This window comes from Euprymna scolopes, chromosome 9 (assembly GCF_053919585.1).
Source record: "Euprymna scolopes isolate OS-2025 chromosome 9, ASM5391958v1, whole genome shotgun sequence".
Classification (NCBI taxonomy): domain Eukaryota; kingdom Metazoa; phylum Mollusca; class Cephalopoda; order Sepiida; family Sepiolidae; genus Euprymna; species Euprymna scolopes.
The window spans coordinates 165599087-165624247 of NC_136490.1; the positions used below are offsets into that span (position 1 = coordinate 165599087).

At 38.2% G+C, this 25161-nt stretch overlaps 1 protein-coding gene across 2 annotated transcripts in view; it reads left to right on the plus strand.

Moving 5' to 3' along the window:
* The window catches only part of LOC145284966 (translin-associated factor X-interacting protein 1-like), a 378099-nt gene that overhangs the window by 128997 nt on the left and 223941 nt on the right, over positions 1–25161 (plus strand). For both annotated transcript variants that reach the window (XM_080134070.1, XM_080134071.1), the window contains exons 3-4: positions 1383–1628; positions 22335–22469. In XM_080134070.1, coding sequence (XP_079990196.1) covers positions 1383–1628; positions 22335–22469 — 381 coding nt within the window. The remainder of the gene's footprint in view (positions 1–1382; positions 1629–22334; positions 22470–25161) is intronic.

The following is a 25161-nucleotide window of genomic DNA, read 5'->3' on the forward strand; positions in this document are numbered from 1 at the left end:
ATCCCTATCGATATATTCTTGGGATAGTTCAGTTGGTAGGTATTTTGCCCGTTTATGGTTGGCCCATTCTTCTGTTTTAACACTATGGAACTGGCTAGTGTATTTTTTCCGACTTTTCTGGGCTATGTCAGTGGCAGGCTTGTTTGGGTTCTCAGCAATATTTGTAAGGTAATCCTTTGCAAAATGAGTGGCAAGTTGTGTTATAGATGTTGTACTATTTGCTCAGTTCTCATAATGGTCTTTAATTTTAATCAGCTTTGGGTTACAGGAACTTATTATGTACTGACCTATGCTGACGATTGTGGTTCTGTGTTGACGATTGACTTCCGAGAGTCCCATACCTCCTTCTCGCCTGGGTAGGTACAAACGAGGCATGCACTGATTTCGATAAATAACTTGGTACAAGGTTAACATTTTCCGTGTCTTTGTGTCAAGCCAATTTATGTCTTTCTGAGGCCAGTCAATAATGCCAAAACTATATGTTAGTACTGGCATGGCAAGTTGGTTAATTGCCGTAACTTTGTCTTATTGATGAGCAATTGATCTTTGGTTTTTCCTGCATTCTGTTTGTTCCTCCTCAAGATAATCTCCGGATGAAAGATGTTCATAAATGCTGTCAACTATTAATCCAGTGAATAGCTAGTAAGTCGTGGTTAGGCGGCATATTGGGCGATATTTGCTGGGGTTTTTGGTTTCTGTGCATGGCGGATCACTTTCTTATATAAATTTAATGTATAATGAGCACCCACTTCTGGCCACCTAGTAATTTCTTCACATCATAAACAAATTTAACTGTGATATTCGTTTTCAGCACCCCCGAAAACCAGTGCTGTTTTTTTTTTACTAAGAGATTCGTTCATTTTTTTCATCTCCAAATTTAGGACGCTAATTATGTTGTCAGTAAGTTTACAAAAACATACTTTTGTTTTTCGTTCTTTTTTTCATTATAGAACTTGTATAGTTGTTAACGGGTGCTTCTGCAGTTTAATATTTTACAAAAATTCTCTTTACATTCGGGGGCGGGTGATGTTGTGGCAGTCGCTCAACATAAGGAATATGAAATGTGAACGATTCACTCATGTGCATTTGTACGATAGCTAACAAACAGATAAAAATCTGACGACTCCCAAGTACCAAATTTTTCAATTTTGACCCCATAGCAGCTCGGTTTCTGGAGGAAAACCGATTGAAAAGTTTTTTACATGCATATATACCAAATTTCAAGTCTGTAGATCAAAAATTTGTTGAGTACATAGGTTGAGAAGTGTCTTCACACTCACACACACACACACACACACACACACACACATTCTCACTTTTATAAATATATAGATTAGTATTTGTTTCTGAAATGTCATCTCAGTTTCTTTCTACATATCTAGCCCTATAATGAGATAAAACCAGCTGATATTGACTTGTGGCCAAGCCATGCAAGCACTCGGAATTGCGGCCAGATACGGACCAAACTTACCAGAACTAAAAGTTTGCAGTTAATTACAACTGAGAGTATCGGCAAACCAAATCTGATTCCACAGCCAAAACTTCTGGAAAATCTGGAAGCGTTCTTGCGAGAGAACTTAGCATTCATAGATGAGTCAGCAGAGGAAGATGGTGATATTTGCCTGGAGGTAAGTGTAAACACAAATTACAAATATGTACTCATTGAACTTTTTATTGAACATCTTGTTTATTACATTATCATGTCAATAAGGTTAAAGATGCTTAAGGTAAGGAAAAAAAATTATTTCCTCTCCTCTTCTGATGAGAAACATTTAGATTTGAAATGCCATGGCCCAAACAACTTCCCCATTCCATCGATTTCCCCTTCTTTTACCGTTTTTAACCGTATAGACATGATAATGTCATAAAGTTCTTATGTAACTTTAATCATTATCTTCTTATCTTTTCTTATAAATTGCTCCTCTTAATCAGGCAGAGCTTCTTCTATCCGAATAAGTTAGTTCTTTCGTTGAAAACTTACTAATGTGATTTTATTTATATATATATATATATGTGTGTGTGTGTGTGTGTGTGTGTGTATACATTGTTAGTTTTCATTCCAAACAAGAAGATGTATTTTGTTTGCGTTCATAATGTTTTTATTGATAATTTTATGAAAGTACGTCTTACATCTGTTTCATTGAGTAATGGAAGTTCGCAAAGAATCTCATCAGAGACTGATGTATGTTCCTTGGAAAACAATTAGAACATTGTTTTTTCCTTGGCATGAAAAAAGAATTGACCTAGAAAAATTGTTGATAAAAGGAAATGGAGCAATTTAAACGTTGGAAAAATATTTAAAAAAACACTTATAGTGTTTATAGGTACCCTATCAAAAAAAGCAATTGAATTCAAAGCGCACAGTAGATGCTAGACACAGTGAGTCGGTTTACAGCAGCAAAGTCAATCAGCCATCTCTGTTCAAGCAGTAGTCACTGATTCACTGTGTTTAGCACCCAATTCCAGCACTCCCCCTTCCCCTCGCAGTATCTGGTGACTTGGTACTCAAATGATGGTGTCATTAGAAACAAAATTGATCACATTCTTTTCAAATCCCGCTGGGCTTCAAGTGTTTTGGACTGTTGCGCATTCCGGGGAGTTTAAACAAGCAATAAACATGGTTCTGAGCATGTCATTGTTCGATCAAAGCTGCACCTTCACATGAAAATTAACCCACCATCTAACTGCACTGTGAAATACGATATCTCGCGACTCAGATGCCAGCAAGCCAAAGCAGAGCTTTAGCTCCAGTTATCAAATTGATTTGCTGATCTCCAAGCACTTCAATCCATTGAGTATTAAGCAGGAGACTCCTCGCAGTCATTTAAAACCAGTGTTAATGGAGTCTCCGCACACACCCTGGTTAAAACTAGATAGTGAGTGAACTCCTCCCCTTCAACAAAATGTGCAACCATCGAAATTGTTGAAATTATAGAGCATTTGTTTGATTGACCTCGCCTCTAAAATCTTCTCAATTGTTCTTCCGCACCATATCCAGAATATCCGAGACTGCCAAACCTGACTAGTCGAAGCAGGATTATGTAGAGAGAGAAGATGTCCAGATTTTCTACCTTGGCCGAATTTAGAACAGAACTTGACCTATCAACAATCTACCATCATCTGCTTCATTGATTTTACCAGAGCCTTCAACTCGGTGGACTGAAGAAGCCTCTGGGACATAATGCACCACGATGGTTTCCTGGCTAAGCTTCTCAACTTCATGAAAGCATACTACATGCACACTAGAACTAAACTGAGGTACTATGGGGAAGAATTTGATTACTTTGACGTCCAAATAGACGCCCACCAAGGATGTGTGCGCTCTCTCTCATCCTGTTCAACTACATCACCAACTGGATCTTAGAGAAGAGCTTGGCTAACTTCACTGGTGTCAGAGTAGGCCATGACAGTTTCATCATTGATCTCGACTTTGCTGACAACGTTGCGATCCTTGGCGAATCTTATGCAGAGGTCCAGCACACACTCAACAAGGTCAGTCATGTGGCCAACATGGTTGGAATAAGAATAAACACTTCTAAGACGAAAATCCCTTCTGGTAACATTACCCCAACCTGACCGAGTGGCTGTAACCCTCAATGGTGAAACTGTAGACGATGTCGAAATCTTCAAATAACTTGGCGCCAATTTTACAGCCACTGGTCAAGCGAAAGACGAAATCATTATCCGTATCAACTTGGCCAGAGCAGCCTTCGTCCATCTTCAAAAACGACTTTAGTCTCACCAGGAGATAAGACATACCACGAAGCTGCGGATCTATGAGGCCATGGTCAAAACGATTCTCTATATGGATGTGAGACTTGACCACTGTGCAGAGAGGATCTTCATAAACTTGAAAAAAGAAGTCGATGTTGCTCCGTTATATTTTTGACACTATAAGAAAACAACAAGATAATTCCCTTTCACACTCACCATTTTCGGCAAATACTGCAGCATATTTTTGCACACAAAAATACGCACTTTGTTGCCTTTTAATAAATGTTACAATTTATCCTCTTTGACTCACTCTCTCAAATACATAATGATGAGTTTATCTGTGTGTATGTGCATGACCGATAGGATTTTGTAATTCTCGTTTTCAAGTACTGTTGCCAGCTTATAGGTTGTATCATATATGTTAAATTAATTCTTCCCATGTAACCTGAAATTACTGGGTATTCTTATTCATAGCAAAACATGCCACTGAAAAATTTATTTGCATTCTTAAATACAGTTATTTTAAACATATTATGTTAGAATAAAATCTTGAATTAACATACGCTTTCTTTTCAAGCTAAGTTTAACAGAATGATGGAATAACGGCAATCAACAGTTTGACATACACATTAAGATTAGAACCAGTCGCTCTTCAGAATAACAGTTTGTATTTTTTTAAACACTGGAAAAATATCACAGTGACAATATTGAATATTTTTAACCAACCGAAAAATTTATATTACAGATTGTCTTGTAACTTTCCTACTTATACTTTAATGTTTTCCAAATATAAAACCATAATTAAAATGAATCATTTAGCTTTCTCATTGAAATGGAGATACACAATTATTCATGCAACGTATTTACACAGTGCACCAGTTTTATTAGTATGGAAAACCTGACCAGCAAAAACTTACTTTTTTCTTTATTAACTTTGCTAAATTACATACAAGATTAAAACAGGAGTCTATATCGCTTATTGGCATGCGTTCATAAACAGATCCTACATAACATACTACGACGACTATGACGATGACGAGGACTACTACTACTAACATTATTATTACTTAAAATATAACCGGTTCTGTTACTTTAAAGATACTTAAGCAGGAAATGGACAGGTATTCTTAAAACTAGTCTGTACTTTCACCTAACAATTTAATAAAACATATGATAGCACGGTTCATATTTGAATTTTTATTTCTACTAAAATGAAAATAAACAATTACAGTTTCAATTTCTAACAATTTGATGAAAAGATACTATGATGCCAGTCGAAGCTTAAGCTATAATTTTATTATTGTCTCTCAAGGAGCTTTCACACAGGTCATCAAAGATCTCTCCTGGAAAACAATCTGTGGTGTTCTGTGGAAGCTGAGTGACAACAAATCTCTCCAGATTTCCAGTACTCTCCACATCTATCAATAACATTTGCAAATGCATTTGCATTATCGCAGTAGCCGCTTACCACTGATTTCTGCTGGCAGTAGCCATTGGTCTCCACTGGAATTTAAGTGGCAATAAGCTTCCCCAAGGTCCCAGTTCTCTTCGTACTTGCCCAGCAGAGGTCTGGTCAGCACTCTCTCCTTGGTCTTTCCATTCTCCTTGCCTCTTCTTGACTATTTGGCATCACTCTTTTAGGGAAGGGGTGATGATGGGGCAATGGGAGGAGATGGGTAAGGGGATAGAGAACTTATAAGATATACTTCAGTGTTCTTGGTTCCATATAAAATTTCTTCATGTTTTGCTTCTGCAGCAGTTTGTCTGGTCCGCGCATGTGACTCATGTATATTAGTCTCCACGTTCAAAGGGGTATCCTAAATATTTAAGCTGTTTTCATTATTGCTAATCTGTTGTATCTTTTCAGCCATTCCTCTGATTTCAATTTCTCCCATTCTATTTTCTAATTTTTTGCAATTGTTCCTAGAGCTCCTACTTTTATAGGTATTATCTTCGTTTTCCATATCCCTTTCTCTGGCTAGCTATGTGTATTTGCTCCGTTTCTCCTTTTCTTTGATATTAACCTTATGGTCAGCTGGAATAGCAATTTCTATGATTTTACAGGACTTTTCTTTTTTTTTAATTATTACAGCATCCAGTCTTCTTGCTCTGATGAGTTTATCTGTTTGTATGTCCATGACCGATAGGATTTTGTTATTCTCGTTTTCAAGTACTGTTGCCAGCTTATACTAATACCATTTGTCCATGTGTTTGAGATGCAGTTGTTTGCATAATTCCCAGTCTATTGCCCTCCTCACTTAGTCGTGCCTGTTTTTGTATTCCTTTTGGGCCAATTTGCTGCATTCACTTTGATATGGTTTATCGTTTCATCTCTTTATCCACAGAGTCTGCATATGCTGTTTTCTTGTGTTTTGTCGATCTTTACTTTCATGTGGTTGGTTCTTACTGAGGTGTGCTGCGGTTACTAGGGATTCAATTTCTCAGTTAATGTGTCCTTTTTGTATTCATGTCCAAGTTTTTTTTCGTTATTCTCATCTTTTGTCATTCTTATGAATCTTCCATGTAGTTGTTTTTCTTCCCATTTTTCTTATCCTTTGTCTCTTTGTTTTTGTTTTGTTGATTTTTTTTCAGTGTCTCTCGCTTCCAGAATTATCCTTTCAGTATTTTATATTTTGTAGTTTTTTTTGTGTCATTCACACAGTCTCTATGCAAACCAGTCCTCTCCTGTAATCTTTCCTTTTCATATAGAGTCAGTCAACATCGTCCTTTGAGTTTAGTGCATTGTGCATGGTCATGATTTTCCTAGTCTTCTGATCTAGTTGTCTCAGTTCTTCTTTAATCCACCCTATGAACGGTCCAGAGTATCTTCCTAGTGATACAGCCCATGTATTTATACTTTTATTAGGTTTCTGCTATATGATTTTGTTTCCAGGAGTTTTCTTGTTCTCCTTGGGTATTCCTTTCCAATTCTCTTTTTCATTTCTGGTGCTTTGATGGTGTCTGCTTCCAGACATCCCAATATTTATAGTGCTGTCATCTACGTTTAGTTAGGTAGTTCCATGGCTCCTGTCGTCTCCAATTTTCCCTTTCTTATAACCAGTAGTGCACACTTTTCCATATCAAACTCCATGTGGCTATCCTGGCTGAAAATCCTGTTAATGTTTATTAGTGTCCCTAGTTTCTTTTCGGTCCTTGTAAAAAGTTTCAGATCGTCCATATGCATTAGGTGGTTCATTTTTTTCTCTGTATTAGAGAACTTGTATCCAGCTTGGCTCTTTCTCAGTATATTGTTGAAGGGCATCATAGCTATGACGAAAAGTAATGCTGATAGTGAATCTCCTTGGAAAATGCCTCTTTGTATGCTAATTTCTGTTATGTGTTGTCATCATATGTCAGTTCCAGTTTCCATGTTCTCATCGCATTTTCAATTATGTTGATGATCCTGCTTGGTATTTTATGCATTTTTAAGCATTCTATTATCCATGCTTGAGGGATCCTGTTGTACGTTTTTTTTTTGTAGTCAATCTATGCCGTGACTAAATTCTTTCTCCTTCTTTTTACCTCCTTCAGGATCCTTTGATCTATATATATAGCAGATCATGTGTTCCTCTTTTTTCCTTTTTGGTGTTCTTTCCTTTCCTCGGGAAGAAGTTCATGATTATTCAAAGATTTGTTCCCTCAGTTGTGCTGTTATTATTTTCCACATAGTGGATAAGCACATGATAGACATACAAGTTGCTGGTTCCTTTCTCTCTATTCTTCTGTATCAGTGTGGCTCTACCTTTTGTCATCCAATCTGGTAAGTTTGTTTCCTGTATACATCTTCTCAGTTTCTGAGCTAGCTTTTCATGTAATATTGTGAATTTTTTTAACCAGTATGCATATATCCCATTGTGCCCTAATGCTCTCAAGTTTGCCATTTTTCCTATGGTTTATTTAGGGTTTTTTGCTGTTCCTTCTTCAATTTGTTGTAACTCTTCTTTCATGGCTTTTTTTTTTATAAAAGAATCACCACTTATCAAGGCCCAGAGGCCACTCGAAGATAAGGGTTAAAAAGTGTACATTGATCAAAAGGACACTATCGTAGTAATCGTTAGTAGTGGAAATTTAGTAAAATTGGATTACTTAATGGGAACAGCTCATCAAGAACTTGTTTACATTGGACTTGAAGGTGGACACATTCTAGTCAGTTGGAAAGCAGGAAAATGGAAAAGAGTTCCACAGGTGTGCAGTTTTAAGAAAGAAGCTTTGTTCATGGAATCTACGTTTAGGTTCAGGCACAGATAAAGAGTGGCAAAAATTATTGATAGTGTTTACATATAAATGAGTGTTTCTCATGAATTTTTGGCAAGTGGGGGGGACATAGATTGAAGCTCAGAAGAGCACTTGCCATGAAAATAACGATAAAACAGAGACAGGCTCACAAGTCTCTTCTGTGTGAAAGAGGTTGCAGGAAAGAGAAAAGGGCATCCCCTACTAGGCTATGAAGTCTATTCTGAATTCTGTCAAGGCAGGATAAGGTCTTCCTAGTGCCTCCTGCTCAGGTCACAGCAATACTCCATCCTTGGACATACCTGGCTCTTATATAGGTAGAGAATTGCATCAGCAGGTAGATATCTACTGGATCTATAGAAGAATCCCATCACTTTTTTAGCGATCTTTGTAACGGATTTGATCTACATATTCCATTTTAGATCAGGAGTAAAAATCAAGCCAAGAAGCTTTTCAAAACATGGAGCCCTCCAAGACAAGAGCCATTGATTTCAATTGATGCCAGATGGCGATCAGAACGTTGATGATGTGAAGATAGAAGCTTGGTTTTAGATGCATTAAAAGTGACCAGCCACTTTTTTCACCATTGTACCACATGCTCAAGATCAGAGGAGAGAGAATCAGAGAGAACTTGGTCATTTACGACCTTTGATGTGCTGCCATAGATGGTACTGTCATCAGCATAAATGTCTATGAATGACCTAGGGATGTGATTTGGAAGATCATTAATATAGATCAGCAAGAGAGTTGACCCAAGATGGACCCTTGAGGGACTCCAGCATTAATACTATGAGCTTCTGATTTCTGCCCATCAACCACTACTCTTATGAGCCTATCAGGGAGAAATGATTTAATAATTAAGAAAACATTTCCAGTTATACTGTAGCTGGAAATCTTGTGAAGTATGCCTTTATGCCATACCTTATGAAAGGCCTTTAATATGTCAAAAGCAAAGGAAGCCATTGTCGAGAGATTCACTAATCCTATGAGATATAACTGTAAGCACATCTGCTGTTGATCTAGCAGAACGGAAAGCATATTGCATGTCACTAAGAAGGCTATTTTTGCTGAGGTGGTTGACTACTTCTTTAATTAATATGGATTCCAGCAACTTACCCATGATGCGCTGGAGACTTATTGGTCTGTACTGAGAGAGAGATGACCTATCACCTTAATTCTTTAATATAGGGCATACTGATGATGTTTTCCAGGGTGTTGGGAAGCAATTTTTCTTCAGATGATGCTTAAACAGCTTTGTAAGTATTGTTGAAGCTTTTTGAAGACTATAATTGGAATGCTGTCGGGGGCAGTTGCTTTACTGGAATCAAGGTTTGGGTTAGCTTGCCAACAACATGCACAGATATGTGTATGTTGCATAGCATGTTTTCTGATACAGGAAGAAATACCGGTTGGTGGCCTTGGTCGCATAGAGTGGAATTAGCTGCAAAGTTGTTGACAAAGTGTTTGGCTTTGTCTGATGCTGACAAGATTACCTCAGGTTCATTGATGATAGCTGGGATAGAGAACACGCTTCTGTTAAGGATCCTGTTTGTTATTTGCCAAAACTGGTGGGAACGAAGCTGCTGCTCAACCACTTTGGACTTGATGGACTGAACATACGACTTTCTCGCATTCTTTATTACTCTTTTACAGTGGTTGCTGGTAGTCCTTAAAGCAGTTTTAGTTTCAGTACATCTATTACGTTGGAAGTAATGGAAAAAGTGATTTCTGTGCGCAATGCTTTCAGCCATTCAGCATTTCTATTGATATCTCCCCGTTCTTCCCATATCTTACTCCAGTAGAGTTTTTTGTCTGTCGAGTTTGGTCATTCTGTTTTTGTTTTTCCTCTGTTCACATTTTGTAGAATTGGCTTTCATTGTATCTTGCTTTGCTTACACTTTTCAGATTTATATCTATATCATATCAATATCTCTTCTTTTGCTTCTATTTTTTGGTTTAATTCTTCGTGTTTCTTGTTTAGCCTCTCTCTGCTAGTCACATTTCCAATTTTCCAAGTCACTTTCTTTCTGTTTATCGTTTTGGCTTCTTCTTTGTCTTTGTTGATTTTGGTTTCTAGCCTCATTTCCCATTCAGATTGTGTTGGTCCATCTTTGCCTGGCTGTTTTTCTGATTTGGCATTCATATTTACAATCTTGGCGCCTGCATAAATAAAGTTTTTTAGGTCTGTGATTTTATCTGTTGTGATGTGTAGGAGGAGCTTCTTAACCTTCTCTGTTTTTATTTTTAATTTCTTCTGCTTTTGGTTCCTTAACGATGGAAGCTTTGTTTTTTTCTTCATTCATGAGCTGTATTATTTTTTCTATTTCATCTGCTTCATCTTCTATTAGCTCTGTTTCATTGTTCCTGATTTCCACGTCTGTAGAGTTCAGTCTTTGCAGGTCCTCTGCCTGTGATTTTTCTACTTGTGGGGATTCCACTTGTTAGGTTTCTACACATGTGGTTCCAGTGGGTGATGCTACCTGCTCAATTTCATAATTTATTTTTCATTGTATTTCAAGAGTTTAGAGAGCCAGCCTCTCTTGAGTATCAGTCTTGCTTGGTCCGCAATTCTTTGTTCTGTCGTATGGTAGTTTCATAGCTCTTTCATTTGTGTCTGATAACCACCATATTTATAATTAGGGTGGCTTCTATAATAGCATTCCATTACGAGTCTATTCAATTGAAATGGATGGCTCTCCTTTCGTCTTGGGGAGGCTCCATGTTTTGACAAGCTTCTGGGTTTGACCTTTACTTCTGATCTGAAATGGAACACGTACATCAGGTCTGTTGCCAAGGACGCTGGAAAAATGGTGGGATCCTTCTACCGCTCCAGAAGATATCACACTACTGATGCAATTCTTTATTTGTATAAAAGCCAAGTACGTCCAAGGATGGAGTACTGCTGCCACATCTGGGCAGGAGCTGCTAAAAACAGCCTATCCTGCCTTGACAGAGTACAAAATAGACTTTGTGGCTTAGTTGGCTTAGTGGGGAATGCCCTTTTCTCTTCCCTGCAACCTCTCTCCCACACAAGAGACGTTGCGAGCATGTCCTTGTTTTATCGTTATTTCCACTCTTATCTGTGCCTAAATCCGAACGTAGATTCCATGAACAAAGCTTCTTTCATAGAACTGCACGCCAGTGGAACTCTCTGCCGCTTGCCTGTTTCCCACCTGACTACAACTTAGATGTCTTCAAGTCCAACATAAACAAACTCCTGACAAACCGCCCCCTTAAGTAAGACACTCTATCAAATCTCCAATACTAATAATTACTACAATACTATCTCATTCATTGCTGTACATGCAATAACCGTTATCCCTGAGTGGCCTTCGGGCCTTGATAAGTGGTGACCCCCATATAAAAAAAAAATCTCTCCTTCATTGTCCATTTCTTCCTCTGGGTTTTCCTTTTTTGATGGTTATCTTGGCTGTGCTATGTTTGGTTTGTATCATTTTGGTTCCTGAAATTAGAGGTTATGCTTACATGTTCAGTGTCTGTGTTATTTGCATTTCTGAAATTAGAAAGGGGACCAACATCCATCATCCAAGATTCACGGGGTGGCGACTGGATCTCCCATGCCGATCATGACACCCAATCTTTCTTCTGTATCCCACAGTTTGTATTATTTTTATTGAACATTTTTCATGTTGTGGTGTTTGTGGCAACACCAAGCCCAGAGTTGTTTCTAACCTGCGGTTCTGTCCCAGGGATACTCTTACCTGTCACTTAGGTGAGATGCATTGTGCATTATATTTTTGTGTTGCATATGATAAAAACTCTGGATTTGAAACTTAACCATTATTACGAATTTATGATTTATTTGCTCTATCTGTTATATTGAGCAATTTTTCATTTAGCTGGGATTGTCTTTATAAAATATTTCAGCCAATGGTATTTTGTAAGACCAATAATTACTGGGTTTCTATATGTGTATAAGAACTGTTGTATCATATATCTCCCAGTTAGTATGAAACCTCCATGTAAGTATCTCCCTCATTATCATTGTCATCTGTTCTGAGTCCCTGGACATATATCATAACAAAGAGAAACTGCAAGCTGAAACAAATTCGTGAAACAAAATTCAAAATTTTAAAATTCAAACTCACAGGCTGCTGGCTTCACTGTTTCAGGCTTTCACCATTCTTTATTCATTTCCTTCAATGGCTGGGTCTGTGGATCATGTGTTTTAGTCTCGGCATTCAAGAGTTTTCCTTAATATTTCAGCCTTTTCCATTATTGTTATCCGTTGTAACTTCTCAGACTGTTATGAAGATGTATGACGAAATGAGATTGAGACAAAGTTTATATTTATATAGCTTGTATTAAGCTTTATTCAACTAAAAAAGAGCGCTGGCAAAAAAAAATATGAGGAAAGAAAGATGGCCGATCGCTGCTACTGCTGTCTCACAGAGGGAGAGAAAAACAGGGGAGATAATTCGGGGCAGGAAAGAAAAGCAGAGTTCTTTTATTTTTAGGTCATTCTCCGCCGCCTAAGAAGGTCCAGTATCACAAGGTTCTTCCAATACGTATTTTCTGACAGCTTCTACTCAAACAGAAAATAGAGAAAAGAAAGGGAGAAATTCAAAGCTGATAATTTTCAGCTAAATATGGAGGTTTGTGATGAACTCAAGATGAGCCTCTGAGATTTAATACATCAGCATCTTCAAGGGAAGTTCTTAGCGAATCATCCAAATGTAAGGGGGAGGAGATGTAGGAATGCCGGTTTCAGAGGCATAGTTTTCGATGTTAGCTAGAGTATTAATAGCAGAGTCTTTGGTGACGCTTGGCGGGGGAGAATGATGAAGGCTAGACTTGATAGGGTCTTCCATAGCATGTGAAGTTTAGGCTGTGAATAGTTATTTTCGTCACTAAGTGGTGCAATATGGCATAGAGACGTTTCTTGTCCATTATTAAGTCGTACATGAGCATAGTTCTGATTGACGTCCAGAATTTCCACTGTCTCAACTAAGGGTTCATATTTACTTCCTCGTACATAGCACCTCAGGAGCGCAAATTTTGATTTGACTAACCAAGTTGGTGTAGAATTGCCAGAAGTAGATTTCCTTTGGAAATTAAATAGACATTCATGAGGAGTACAGTTTGAGGCAGTAGAGAGCAGCGAGCGAATGCGGTGTAGTGCTACATCTAGCACCTTTTCCCAACTAGTTATGGGAAGATTGTTTGATCGTAAAGCAAAGCTCACTGTTTTCCAGATGATTTCGGTGTATCTCTCCACTTGACCATTGCCTTGTGGATTAAAAGCAGTTGTTCGACTGGTAGCAATGCACTGAAAGAGCAGGAATTCCTTTAGTTTGTCAGACATGAAAGCAGTGCCTCGATCAATGTATGAAGGATTTCCGAAGATAGAAAATAAATTGGTTAGGGGTTTCTTGACAGTTGCTACCGAGACATCCGCACACGGCAAAGCAAAAGGGAAACAGGTATATTCGTCTACTACAGTTAGCAAAAATCGATTTCGAGAATTTATTGGCAAAGGTCCCTTAAAGTCTGTACTTTACCTTTCAAAGGGTTGACTTGCCTTAATGAGCGTTTGAGGCAGAGTTTTAACAAATCTAGGCTTTATCTCAGAACAGATCTGGCATGATCTGGTTACTGCTCTTACATCATCTATGGAGTATGGCATAATCTTGCTACTAATAAAGTGTACCATTCGGGTTAATCCAGGATGACACAAATCCCTGTGCAGAGCATATAGTTTCCCAATAGAAATGGTGGCTGAGCAAATTCGAGATAGAGCATCCACAACTGCATTTTGTTTTCCTGGACGATAGGTTATGTCGTAGCTAAAGCATGCGAGTTCTAGCTTCCATCTTGTGATCTTCTCATTTTTTATTTTGCTCTTGCTTTTGGAGTTGAACATAAAAGAAACAGATTTTTGATCAGTGACAAGTTTAAAATTCTTTCCAAGTAGTAGGTGTTGCCATTTTCGAATGGCTTCTATGATAGTGTAGGCCTCTTTTTCAACTGAAGAGTGTTTCTGTTCAGCAGATGTTAAAGTCCTAGAAAAGTAAGCCACAGGACGACCATTTTGGGTGAGTGAAATGGCGATGGCATGTTCTGAAGCATCAGTTTCAACCTCAAAGTGTTGAGTCTATAGCTACCAGGGATGCTTTTGCAATTTTTTTCTTCAGATGCTTAAAGGCATTCGTTTGTTCCTCATTGAGGGGAAACCAGGTGATCCTAGTTAGAGGATGTAATTTTTCTGAAAAGTTTGAAATCCACCTAGACTGGTGGGAAAACATCCCCATAGCTCGTTGAAGAGAAGTATGGTCTAGAGGTAGAGGCAGGTCCACCAATCCCTTGAGTCTGTCGGGATCGGGTCTTACTGAACCACTGCTTATTGTATATCCAAGCAGATTCACAGACCTAAGCGAATAATGGCATTTGTTTTTATTCAGTGTCAAACTGTACTTATCCATGCTATTCATGAACTGCTTCAGATGTTTATCATGTTCTGCCTGGTTTTGGCCACAGACAGTAACATTGTCAATGTAGGCATAGACTCCTTTGAGGTCTTCACGCTTGATTATGTCATCCATAACTCGCTGGAAGCTAGCTACTCCATTGGTCACTCCAAAGGGATCCAACAAAATTGATAGAGGCTCCCCGCAGCTATGAAAGCAGTATATTTCTTTTTTCTGATCTGATTGCAACCTGGTGATAGGCACTGGTTAGATCCAGAGTGCTAAATACTTTATAACCAGCAATCTCATTTATCATGTCCTCTATCCGAGGTAGGGATAAGCGTACAGAAGAGAAAATCTGTTTATTGTCTGGGAATAATCTACTATGATTTTTTTCTTGTGGTTATCAGGGGATACTACAAGTTTTTGAGCTCGCGACAGAGACTGAGAGGGTTTGATAATCCCTTCCTTCAGCATCCACGATATTTCGGATTTGATGAATTTAGCATCTGGTAAGCTGTGCCTCCTTAATTTTACTGCTATTGGACGACAGTTGATGGTTAGATCCGTAAACAGAGAAGGATAAGGGATATTATTAATTACTGTCAATCTACAAATCGTAAGAGGGGGGAGCGGTCCCTGAAAAGGTATTTATATAGAAGAGTGTTGGCGTAGGAAATTATGCCCGAGGATGACGTCACAACATAAGTCGGCCATAACAGCTAGTTTGGCATCATCATACTTTCTTCCACTCAGATTGAGGGATACTATGCAATGCCCGAGAGTAGAGGATGAAGGAGAACTGCTAGCCATGAAAATTTTTTTCGAACTTGCCAAGGTCGACAGTCCTAGCTTTGTCAACTTATCAGGATGAATGAAGTTTTCCAAGCTTCCCGTGTCAACAACTATATTAACAGACTTGCTTTTAATTTTTCCACACAACAATGAGCGAGATATACTCTCTGTGAAATTGTAAGATGGAATAGAAGCGAGAACTGACTCACCGTGATTGATAGCAGCTGCTGTAGGGGATCTGCAGACACAAGCAAAATGTCCTTTCTTGCAAACGGAGCTTCAGGCAGGGCACCTAAATCTACCATGCTCGGGTTCCCACAGAAGAAGCATATTTGTCCCAAGGCTGCAGCTAAAGTGCGTCCCTCATCACACTCAGACTAGTCGTCATCCTCTATAACTTCGGTCCGGACAGTGGCGGCAGACGCATTCAAAGATTTCTGTAGGGAGTAAGAGGCTAATTGCTTCTGTGCTATTTTGAGGGTTAAAGCCTGGTCATACGCTGTGCTTAAATCCAGCCTTTTGTTCTCCAGGAGTCTTTGTCTAATATAATTGGAAGAAATTCCATTAATGAAAGCATCTCTGATGTAGTCATCCCTCGCCTGAGTAGCTGTGATAGCTTGGAACTTGCAGTCCTTGGCGAGTTTATTAAGGACTTGTAAGTACTGGTCAACACTTTTGTCACTTTGTTGATGACGAGTAGCCAGTAAATGCCTGCAGAATATCGTATTTTTAGGCTGCATGAACACCGCTTCAAGAGTATACATGGCAGTGTTGTAGTCGTCCATGTCCGATATATATTTAAATATAGATAGAGAAACAAGGTTTATCAGTAAACATATTTTTGCCTGTCTGTTAGAGGAGTCTGCTGCGCTTTGCCGGCCGCCTCAAGAAAGATGTGAAAAGATTTTTTCCAGTGACATCATGTGTCTGCAGCGTCAGGTTTATTGGCATCTAGTCGATCCGGTTTAAGAAATTTTTCCATCTTTTTCTTTTTAGTTGAATAAATTGTTGTGAAAATGTATAACGAAATGAGATTGCAGACAAAGTTTAGAATTATATATATAGCTTGTCTTAAGCGCCAGCAAAAAAACATGAGGGAAGAAAGATGGCCGATCGCTGCTACTGCTGTCTCACAGAGGGAGAGAAAAACAGGGGAGGTAATTCGGGGCAGGAAAGAAAAGAAGAGTTCTTTTATTTTTAGGTCAGAGGCATACCTCTGATTCCAATCTCTCCTATTTTTTTAAAAAGTTTTTTCAATATCGTTCCTAGTGCTCCTCTATTATTGGTGTTATTTTAACTTTTTCATCTTCCCTATCTCTTTGAATCTCTAGTTAGTTCCAAATATTTGCGACGTTTCTCTGTCCCCTTCATCTTCACTGATCTGCTGAGACATCAAAATCTACAATCTGGCAAGGCTTTTCCTTAACTATTATGACATCCTATCTTCTTATGTTTATCCATTTGTATATCCATGTCTTATTGGATTTTATGACTTTCATTTTTAAATACTGCTGCCAGTTTGTGTTGTACTATTTGTCTGGCTGTTCAAGATGCAGTTGTCTGCATAATTCCCTACTTGATTGTGTCTATTTTTATATTCTTTTTGAGTTACTTTGCTGAATTTGCTTATTATGTAGTTTATTGGTCCGTCTCTTTGCCCGCAGAGTTATTATTTTTTACTCACTAGGAGCATTCACGCAAGCCATCATCAAAGATTGTTCTCCGAGAACTTGTGGTGTTCCTTGGAGTTTAAGTGACAAAAAGTAAGGGCTCTGACAGACATATGCACGGACTTGGAGTTTACATTCGTAATACCCTTCCCCTGACTAGAGAGACAAACCTAGAAACGGATGATCAAGCCTTTATGTGCTTTAGACTAATCATGCAACACAACATTAGCTACTTTTACTTTCTCTACCGCTCTCCTTCGACCCAAGACTGCACCATAATAAACAAAGTATCTGACAGCATAGACACAGCACTCTCCTTCGACACTAGCGCCCAAGTACATGTATTTGGTGACTTTAATGTCCATCACAAAAACTGGCTTGGATTCTCTACTTATACAGATGCAGCAGGCAGCGCAACTCATAGCTTCTCTGTATCTCACTCCCTATCGCAAATTGTTACTTTTCCAACCCGCTTCCCTGATCAGGAAGAACAACACGCATCACTATTAGATCTGTTTTTGACCACAATTCCTGATGATTGTGTAACGAAATCCGACAGCCCACTTGGGAACGCTGATCATGCGGTAATAATGGTTGAAATCGCCCTAAACTCTAGACCCAAAACTGATGAGCCAGTGCTCAAAACAACCAGATATTATAAAAAGGCTGACTGGGAAGCTATCAGAGATCTTATCAGAGACGCCCCATGGGGAAATATTTTTTCTCTTCCTGCTGAACAGTGTGCAACTGAGACCACTGAATGGTTCAAAACTGCAATCGAAGCGCATGTTCCCATGCGGAAATTCTATAGCAAGCCCCACTCTCCCCAATGGTTTACTTCGACTTGCGCAACTGCCATTGCTCAAAGGCAGCATGCATTCCGAAGGTTTAACCGACATAAGTCCAGTTCAAACAGACAAAAGTACATAGAAGCTAGAAGTAACGTTAAGAAAGAAATAGCGACAGCTAAGAGGGAATTTACGGAAACCACTAAAAAACGCATCGAAGCACAAAAATTAGGAACTCGTGACTTCTGGAAAATCTACAACAGTGTAGTAAATAATGGGCAATCAACGATTCCCCCACTAACCAACAATCACGAGGTTCTTTGCTCAGCAACCGAGAAGGCTAACATGCTTGCCAGTCGGTTTGCCTCCAACTCTACACTGGACCCTTTAAACCACCCCCTACCTGACTTTCCTATGCGGACAGACGCCAAGCTAGACGATCTGGAAATCACCCCTGCTCAGGTGCATGCTATCATAAAAAACCTTGACACTTCCAAAGCATGTGGACCCGACCTCATCCCTGCTGTGCTATTAAAAAAGTGCTCAGCCGAAGTAGCTCCAGTTCTCTCCAAACTCTACAACAAATGCCTTAATGAATCTTGCTTTCCGAGCTGCTGGAAAACTGCTTCTGTGGTACCAGTATTCAAGAATTCTGGCGAAAGAACTGACCCATTAAATTATCGCCCTATTAGCCTCCTCCCACTTTTTGCCAAAATATTTGAGATCTTAATTAACCATGCTCTAGTCCAGCACCTTACAGATGCTAAACTTCTGACCGACCATCAATATGGATTTAGACAAGCCCGTTCCACGGCAGACATCCTCACTGTAATCTCTGAACGCATATACCATTCACTGGACAAAGCGGGAGAGGGCAGAGCGGTAGCTCTAGATATATCTAAGGCTTTTGACAGGGTATGGCATGAGGGTCTCCTCAGGAAGATTAGATCTTACGGTATCACTGGTAGAATACTTAACATAATTAAATCCTTCTTAGATAAGAGAAAAATCCAGGTTGTCCTCGACGGTCGTACGTCTAAACAATATAATATAAATGCCGGAGTGCCCCAGGGATCTATCCTTGGTCCTCTGCTGTTCCTGATATTCATAAATGACCTCCCCGATAAAATTGCCTCTGAGATGGGTATATATGCTGATGACACCACACTCTATAGCAGGCACGACAGGAAAACAAATGAACATATATCTAAAGTAATGGCAGAAACACTAGAGGATGACCTCAAATCAGTAGTGGAATGGGGACAAAAATGGATGGTAACGTTCAATGCCACCAAGACAAAACTGGTTTCATTCAATAATTACAGGAAACCTTCTCTACCACCTATAGCAATGACCAACAACTCTTTAGCTGAGAGTACGTCTTTCAAGCTCCTTGGCCTAACGTTCACAGGAAACATGAGCTGGAACAATTACATCGAGGGCATTGCCAGGGCCGCTGCGAGGAAGGTGGGCTCTCTCTACCGTGCTAGAAAACTTCTAACACCCGAAAGTATCCTGTACCTCTATAAGGCCACTATTCGCCCATGTATGGAGTATTGCTGTCATATTTGGGCCGGTGCATCGGCTACTAGTCTCTCTCTCCTTGACAGGGTTCAAAAGAGAGTCGCAAATCTGATAGGCCCTAAACTGGCATCAAAACTTCAGCCTCTGTCCCATCGTCGAAACGTTGCATCCCTCTGCCTGTTCTACAAGTATTATAATGGTGAATGCTCTGATGAACTGCAAGCACTTGTGCCCCCACGACGTGAACACCCTCGACAGACCCGACAAGCTGCAAAATCCCACCCCCACACTGTAGAGATCCCTAGATGTAAAAGATCGTTCTACTCCAGTAGTTTCTTCCCCAGAACTGCTAGACTTTGGAATTCCATTCCAGGTCACTGCTTCCCCAACTGTACTGACATGCATAAGTTCAAGTGCAACGTGAACCAACATCTCGCTGCCCTAATCCCTACATAGTGCCCCAGCAGATGTTTCCCCTGATAGTAGCCCCCTACACCAAAGTGGCAATGTGCCTTGTTTGGGGTGAAAATATAATTAAAAAAAAAAAAAAAAAAAAAAAAAGTCTCCCCAGATTTCCAGTTCTCTCCACCTCTTTCGATAACCTTTGCAAAAGAATTTGCATTATGCAACAGCCGCTTACCATTGATTTCTTGTTGGTGGCAACCAGTGGTCTTCACTGGAATTTGGGTGGCAATAAGACTCCTCAAGATCCCAGTCCTCTTTGGACATCTCCAGCTGAGGCCTGGCTAATGTTTTCTCTCCTCAGTCTTCCCCTCCTATTGAGCCTCGTTATTTGGTGTGGTGCCTGTTTATTGTGACACTCACAGGAGAAGAAAAAAATAGTGGGGGCGGTTTTTTCATTTATACAGTTTGTTTTTATGATTTCATGTGATGTTACTTTGTTTTTTTGCATCTGTAACCGTTTCTGTATCCAGTTTGTGTGTAATTTATGTGTGGTGTTAGTTTCCACATTCAAGGGTTTTCCTTAATATTTCTGCAGTTTTCATTATTGAAATTTAGTTTATTTTCTCGGCCATCCCTCTGATTCCAATCTCTCCTATTCTTTTTTTTCAAATTTTTTTTTGGTCTCGTTCCTAGCACCTAGCACTCCTACTATTAGTGGTGTTATTTTTACTTTCTTCATTTTCCAGATTCCTTTAAACTCTCTGGCCAGTTCCGTGCATTTGCTCCACTTCTCATTCTCTTGATTTTCACTCTGTGGTCTGTTGGAACGGCAAAATCTACAATCTGGCAGGCCTTTTCCTTCTTGTTTACTATTATGACGTCTGGTCTTCTTGCTTGAATGGGTTTATCCTTGTATATATTCATGTCCCATGGGATTTTATGACTTTTCCATTACTGCTGCCGGTTTGTGATTGTACCATTTGTCTGTGTGTTCAGAATTCATTTGTTTGCATAATTGTCAGTGCAGCACCTTCCCCGCTTGATCGTGTCTATTTTCATATTTATTTTGGGCTAGTTTGCTGCATTCACTTATTATGTGGTTTATTGTTTCATCTCTTTGTCTGCAGGGTCTGCATTTGCTGTTTTCTTATGTCTTGTCGGTCCTTGCTTTAATGTGGTTAGTTCTAATTGCATTTTCTTGCGCAGCTGTTATTAGTGATTCAGTTTCCCTGTTATGGTTTCCATTTTGTAGCCATTTCCAAGTGTTTTCGTTTGTCTCTTTTTTTGTCATCCTTATGAATTGTCCATGTTGCTGCTTCTCTTCCTATTTTTCTTTCCTCATTTTATTCCTCGTCTCTTTTTCTATCTTGTTTGTTTCTTTCCTGTCTCTTGCTGCAGTAATTATTCTTTCAATATTCTGCATTATATATTTTTCTAATACTTTTTTGTGTTATTTACACAGTCTTCTATACAGACCAGTCCCCTCCCTCTGTCTTTCCTTTTCACATATCGTCGGTCATTATCATTATTTTGGTGTAGTGCATTCTGCTTCGTCATGAGTTTCCTGGTCTTCTGGTCGAGATTCCTTAGTTATTCTTTGGTTGAGTTTATAAAAGGTCCACAGTATCTCATCAATGACACTGCCCACATGTTTCTTCCTTTAATTTGGTTTTTGACTATTTAGTTTCGTTTTGAGGAGTTTTCTTGTTCTTCTGAGGTATTCCTTTCCAATTTTCTCTTTCATTTCCATCGCTTTGATGCCGTCTGCTTTCAGCTCTCCCAGGTATTTGTAGCCATCTTGTTTACCCAGTGCCCCCATTTCCGTTTGATTGGGCAGTATTATACCTTCTGTTGCTTCTAATTTTGCCCTCCTTATGGTGAGCAGTTCGCACTTTTCCATGCCGAATTCCATTTGGATATTCTGGCTAAAGACTTTAGTCATGTTTAATAGTGTTTCTAGTTCTGTCTTTGCTTTTGCAAACCGTTTTAGATCATCCATGTACATTAGGTGGTTCATTCTTTCTTCTTATATCCGGCTTGGGATTTATTTTACTTTAATATTTTATTATTATTATTGCTGTTGTTGTTTTGTGTTTGTTGTTGTTCTACTCGTTGTTGTTAATATAATTGTTGTTGTTGTTGTTGTTGTTGTTGTTGTTGTTTATGATGGTGGTGGTGGTGATGATAGTGCTTATAAATGCTTTGCTTGTCAAATTCTTTAGATTTTGATGCGAAATATGAATTTCACTCATGTTCAATCTCCTCTTGTGAAGTAAACAAAGTCATCTAAATGGTTTTGTAATCCTTAAAATAAGTGCCAATCCGAGTGAGCAAAGTCAGTGAATATGCAGAATGGGGTAATATTTCTCAACCGAACTCTCATAGGAGATTTTTGGTCAGTTGTGCTGTGTAAGGACGAGCATTATAATCATGGAAGATGATTTATTTTCTGTTGATCTACAATGATTGTTTTCGAGTAAACTGGAGTGAGCATTTAGCTGAAAATTATGAATGATTTTTTTAATAATGCAAAAGAAAAAGTTAAAAATTAATGATGATATGTGTAGTAATAACACTATCTAGGAAATATATTAGAATCATTTAAAATATGACTTCTACAAATCGACAAAATCTTTTGCACTGACCTGATTTGTATATATAGAGATTTATGCAGTATTTATTATATTTACTAAATCTATGCAATGGTATTTAATAAAAAAATAAAGTTTTGTGTTATTACTTTATAATCATTGATTTTTTTTCTTATCTCTTTTTAGGTTTATCGACAAACATTTACTTACTTAATTAACAAGTTGAAAACGTACCGAAGTTTATTAACACGCATCAAAAGTCAATATGAAATGTCCCTTGATGATTTAGAAAATCAAATAAACAGTTTAAAACCCTTAAAGGTAAGTTATTGAATGATTTGTCTTTGCTGGCAGGAATAAGTTTTGTGTTTTTAGAGCATTAAAAGGATAACATAGCTTGAACCTCCAGATTTATTGACACTCGTATCCATTCGGCCTTTGGATTACTTCATCTGTTTTTTCCTAATCTAGAATATCTTTTTTTAGGAAGCTGGGTTTTCCCCACCCTAGAAATTGAATGTGTCGAATCTTGAGCCCATGGGGGGGGGGGGCCTCAAATAAATAAGGACTAGTACCCATTTCTATATGGTTTTCGCCACACTAAAAATTGAGCGTGTCGAATCCTGAGCCCATGGGGGGGGGGCTCAAATAAATAAGGGCATTTCTATATGTTTCATTGCTTTCATCTATCAAAAAGCTTTTTCGTATTTTATTTATGATAGTTTTTCTCACACTAAAAAATCGACTGTGTATCGAATTCTGCATCCTGGGGGTGGGGGTCGTCTCATGGACTAGTAGCCATTTATGTACGGGCCATAGCTCTCAACTCTTATAAAACCTTTCACATCTTATTTAGGATGCATCAAATTGTCCATTAATCTTTTGCTATTTGTTGGCATCCCCACGATGTCGAAGTTAGACACAAGGTCAGTTTTTTAATGTTCAAATTATCAAGCTTTACCAAATGGGACACTCTAAATAAGACAAAAATTAAAATTGCTCTAATCAAGCAGGATTTATCCTCCACTAACTCTGAACACAACTCCAGGTATTGTCCTACTTAAAATCTCCAAATTATTCTTTTAGTAAATATATTGCTTTTTATTAAGAATAATTTAATTTTAGATACTCCACTTTGATCTTAGTCAGAACGTCAATAAAATTATTTTTCATCAATCAGTCTGTTCATTGGTCTGTCTGTCATGCTTACATTTGAAATACTATTTTTTTTGCTCTGTAACAGTGAAGTTTTAAAACACATTTTCTTTTGACTGTCAGACTTATTTATAATTAGCATTTTTTTAATTTTAGTTTTGATACATTCAGCGATTTATATAAAGAAGATATTTTTCATTGATAAGTCTGTCACGTGTAAGTAATATTTTCTTTAGTTTGATGCGTATAGCATTGAAATGTTATTTTCGTCAGTCTATCACATGTTGGTTAAAAATATTTCATTTGTTTTTATGTTCGAACACATCAATATTTATCACAGCCAAAAAGCCAAGGAATGATAAACATGAATTCATTTATATATATTATTCCTTAATTGGAATTCATTTTTTGAGATGAGCATTATATGTTAATTTATTTTTATTTCGGACTATTAGTCTCATCTTTATTAGTTGTTTTTTTTTGGATTTTAAAAATCCAACCTTGATCGCCCTTCGGGGCCCGTGGCGCAGTTGATAGAGACGTTGAATCTCTACGGTTCCAGATGAGCATTGTCCAAAATGTGGTGAGACAACAACAACTACGGATGGCAGTGATGGCTGAGAATGCAGTTAGGAGATTCGAAGTTCCTATCCGTCGCGGTTACCACCTGATGAAGGCCAGAAGAATAGTTGGCCGAAACGTTGTGAATAAACAAACCAATAAAAAGATAAAAAAAAAACAACTAATAAAGATGAGACTAATAGTCCGAAATAAAAATAAATTAACATGAATTCATTTGTCCAGAGGGTTGATAACAGTGCTTGCAACTGGGCAGAATTTTCTCATTAAAGATACTTATTCAACAAGAACTGATTAACATTAGACTTGAAAATGACAATGTTATACCTGTGTAACTGGGAAGCAGCCCAATGGTAATTTCTATTAACAGGTAGTTCTTTGAAAGAATATTTGATCAAGTTCTGTTTAGGTTTCACAGAGGATGTAATTAATTAAATTATTTTCACAGGTTGTAGAGACGAGTTTTAGTTCTGAATTTTTTACTGTGTGGAACAGCAGATTAGAGTTCTGTCGAACGCCTACAATGAAAATAATGATAGACTAAATAAAGCCAAGCAACTACTACTGTAAGAAAGAGTTTATACGAAAGAGAACGGAACATCCTAAACTGGTTGTCAAAGTTTTTATGTTTGCTCAGTGAAAGGATAAAAAGATGCTTTAAGTGGTACTTCTCCAGAGGTGGCAAGAGCACTCTATCTTTGGATGTATTTGATTTTTATACACTTTAATGATTCTGTCAAGAGTTAGATAGTTTCTGGAGCGATAGAATGATTCAACAATTTTTATAGCAATGGATTTTATGTAAGTCCTCTATTTCAGGTATGGTGTGAAGGTCAGTTCACAAAACTTATCAAAGCATAGGTCTTCTTCAAGGAGAAAGTCAATTATTTTAATTAGGACAAAGTAAGCATCAGAGCATTGGTGGTGAAACAAAAAATGCTTAATTAAAGATGTATTAAAAGTTACCATTCACCATTTCTCCTATTGCACTACATGTTTTAGGTCAGAAGTAAGAGCAGACAGAGTAATCATATTCACTAATGCTCTTGTAAGTGTTGCTATAGATAATTGTGTCATCTGCATAAATGTCAACAAAAGATATTAGAATGTGATTTGGGAAATCATTGATAAAAATCAGTAAAAAGAATGAATTCTTGATGCATGTTTGCATTGATATTATGTGCTTCAGGTTTCTGCTTATCATCGATTACTTATAAACCTATCAGAGAGAAAGGAGTCTGGCACATTAAGTTTGAAATAGCATTTTCTTTGGTCTATC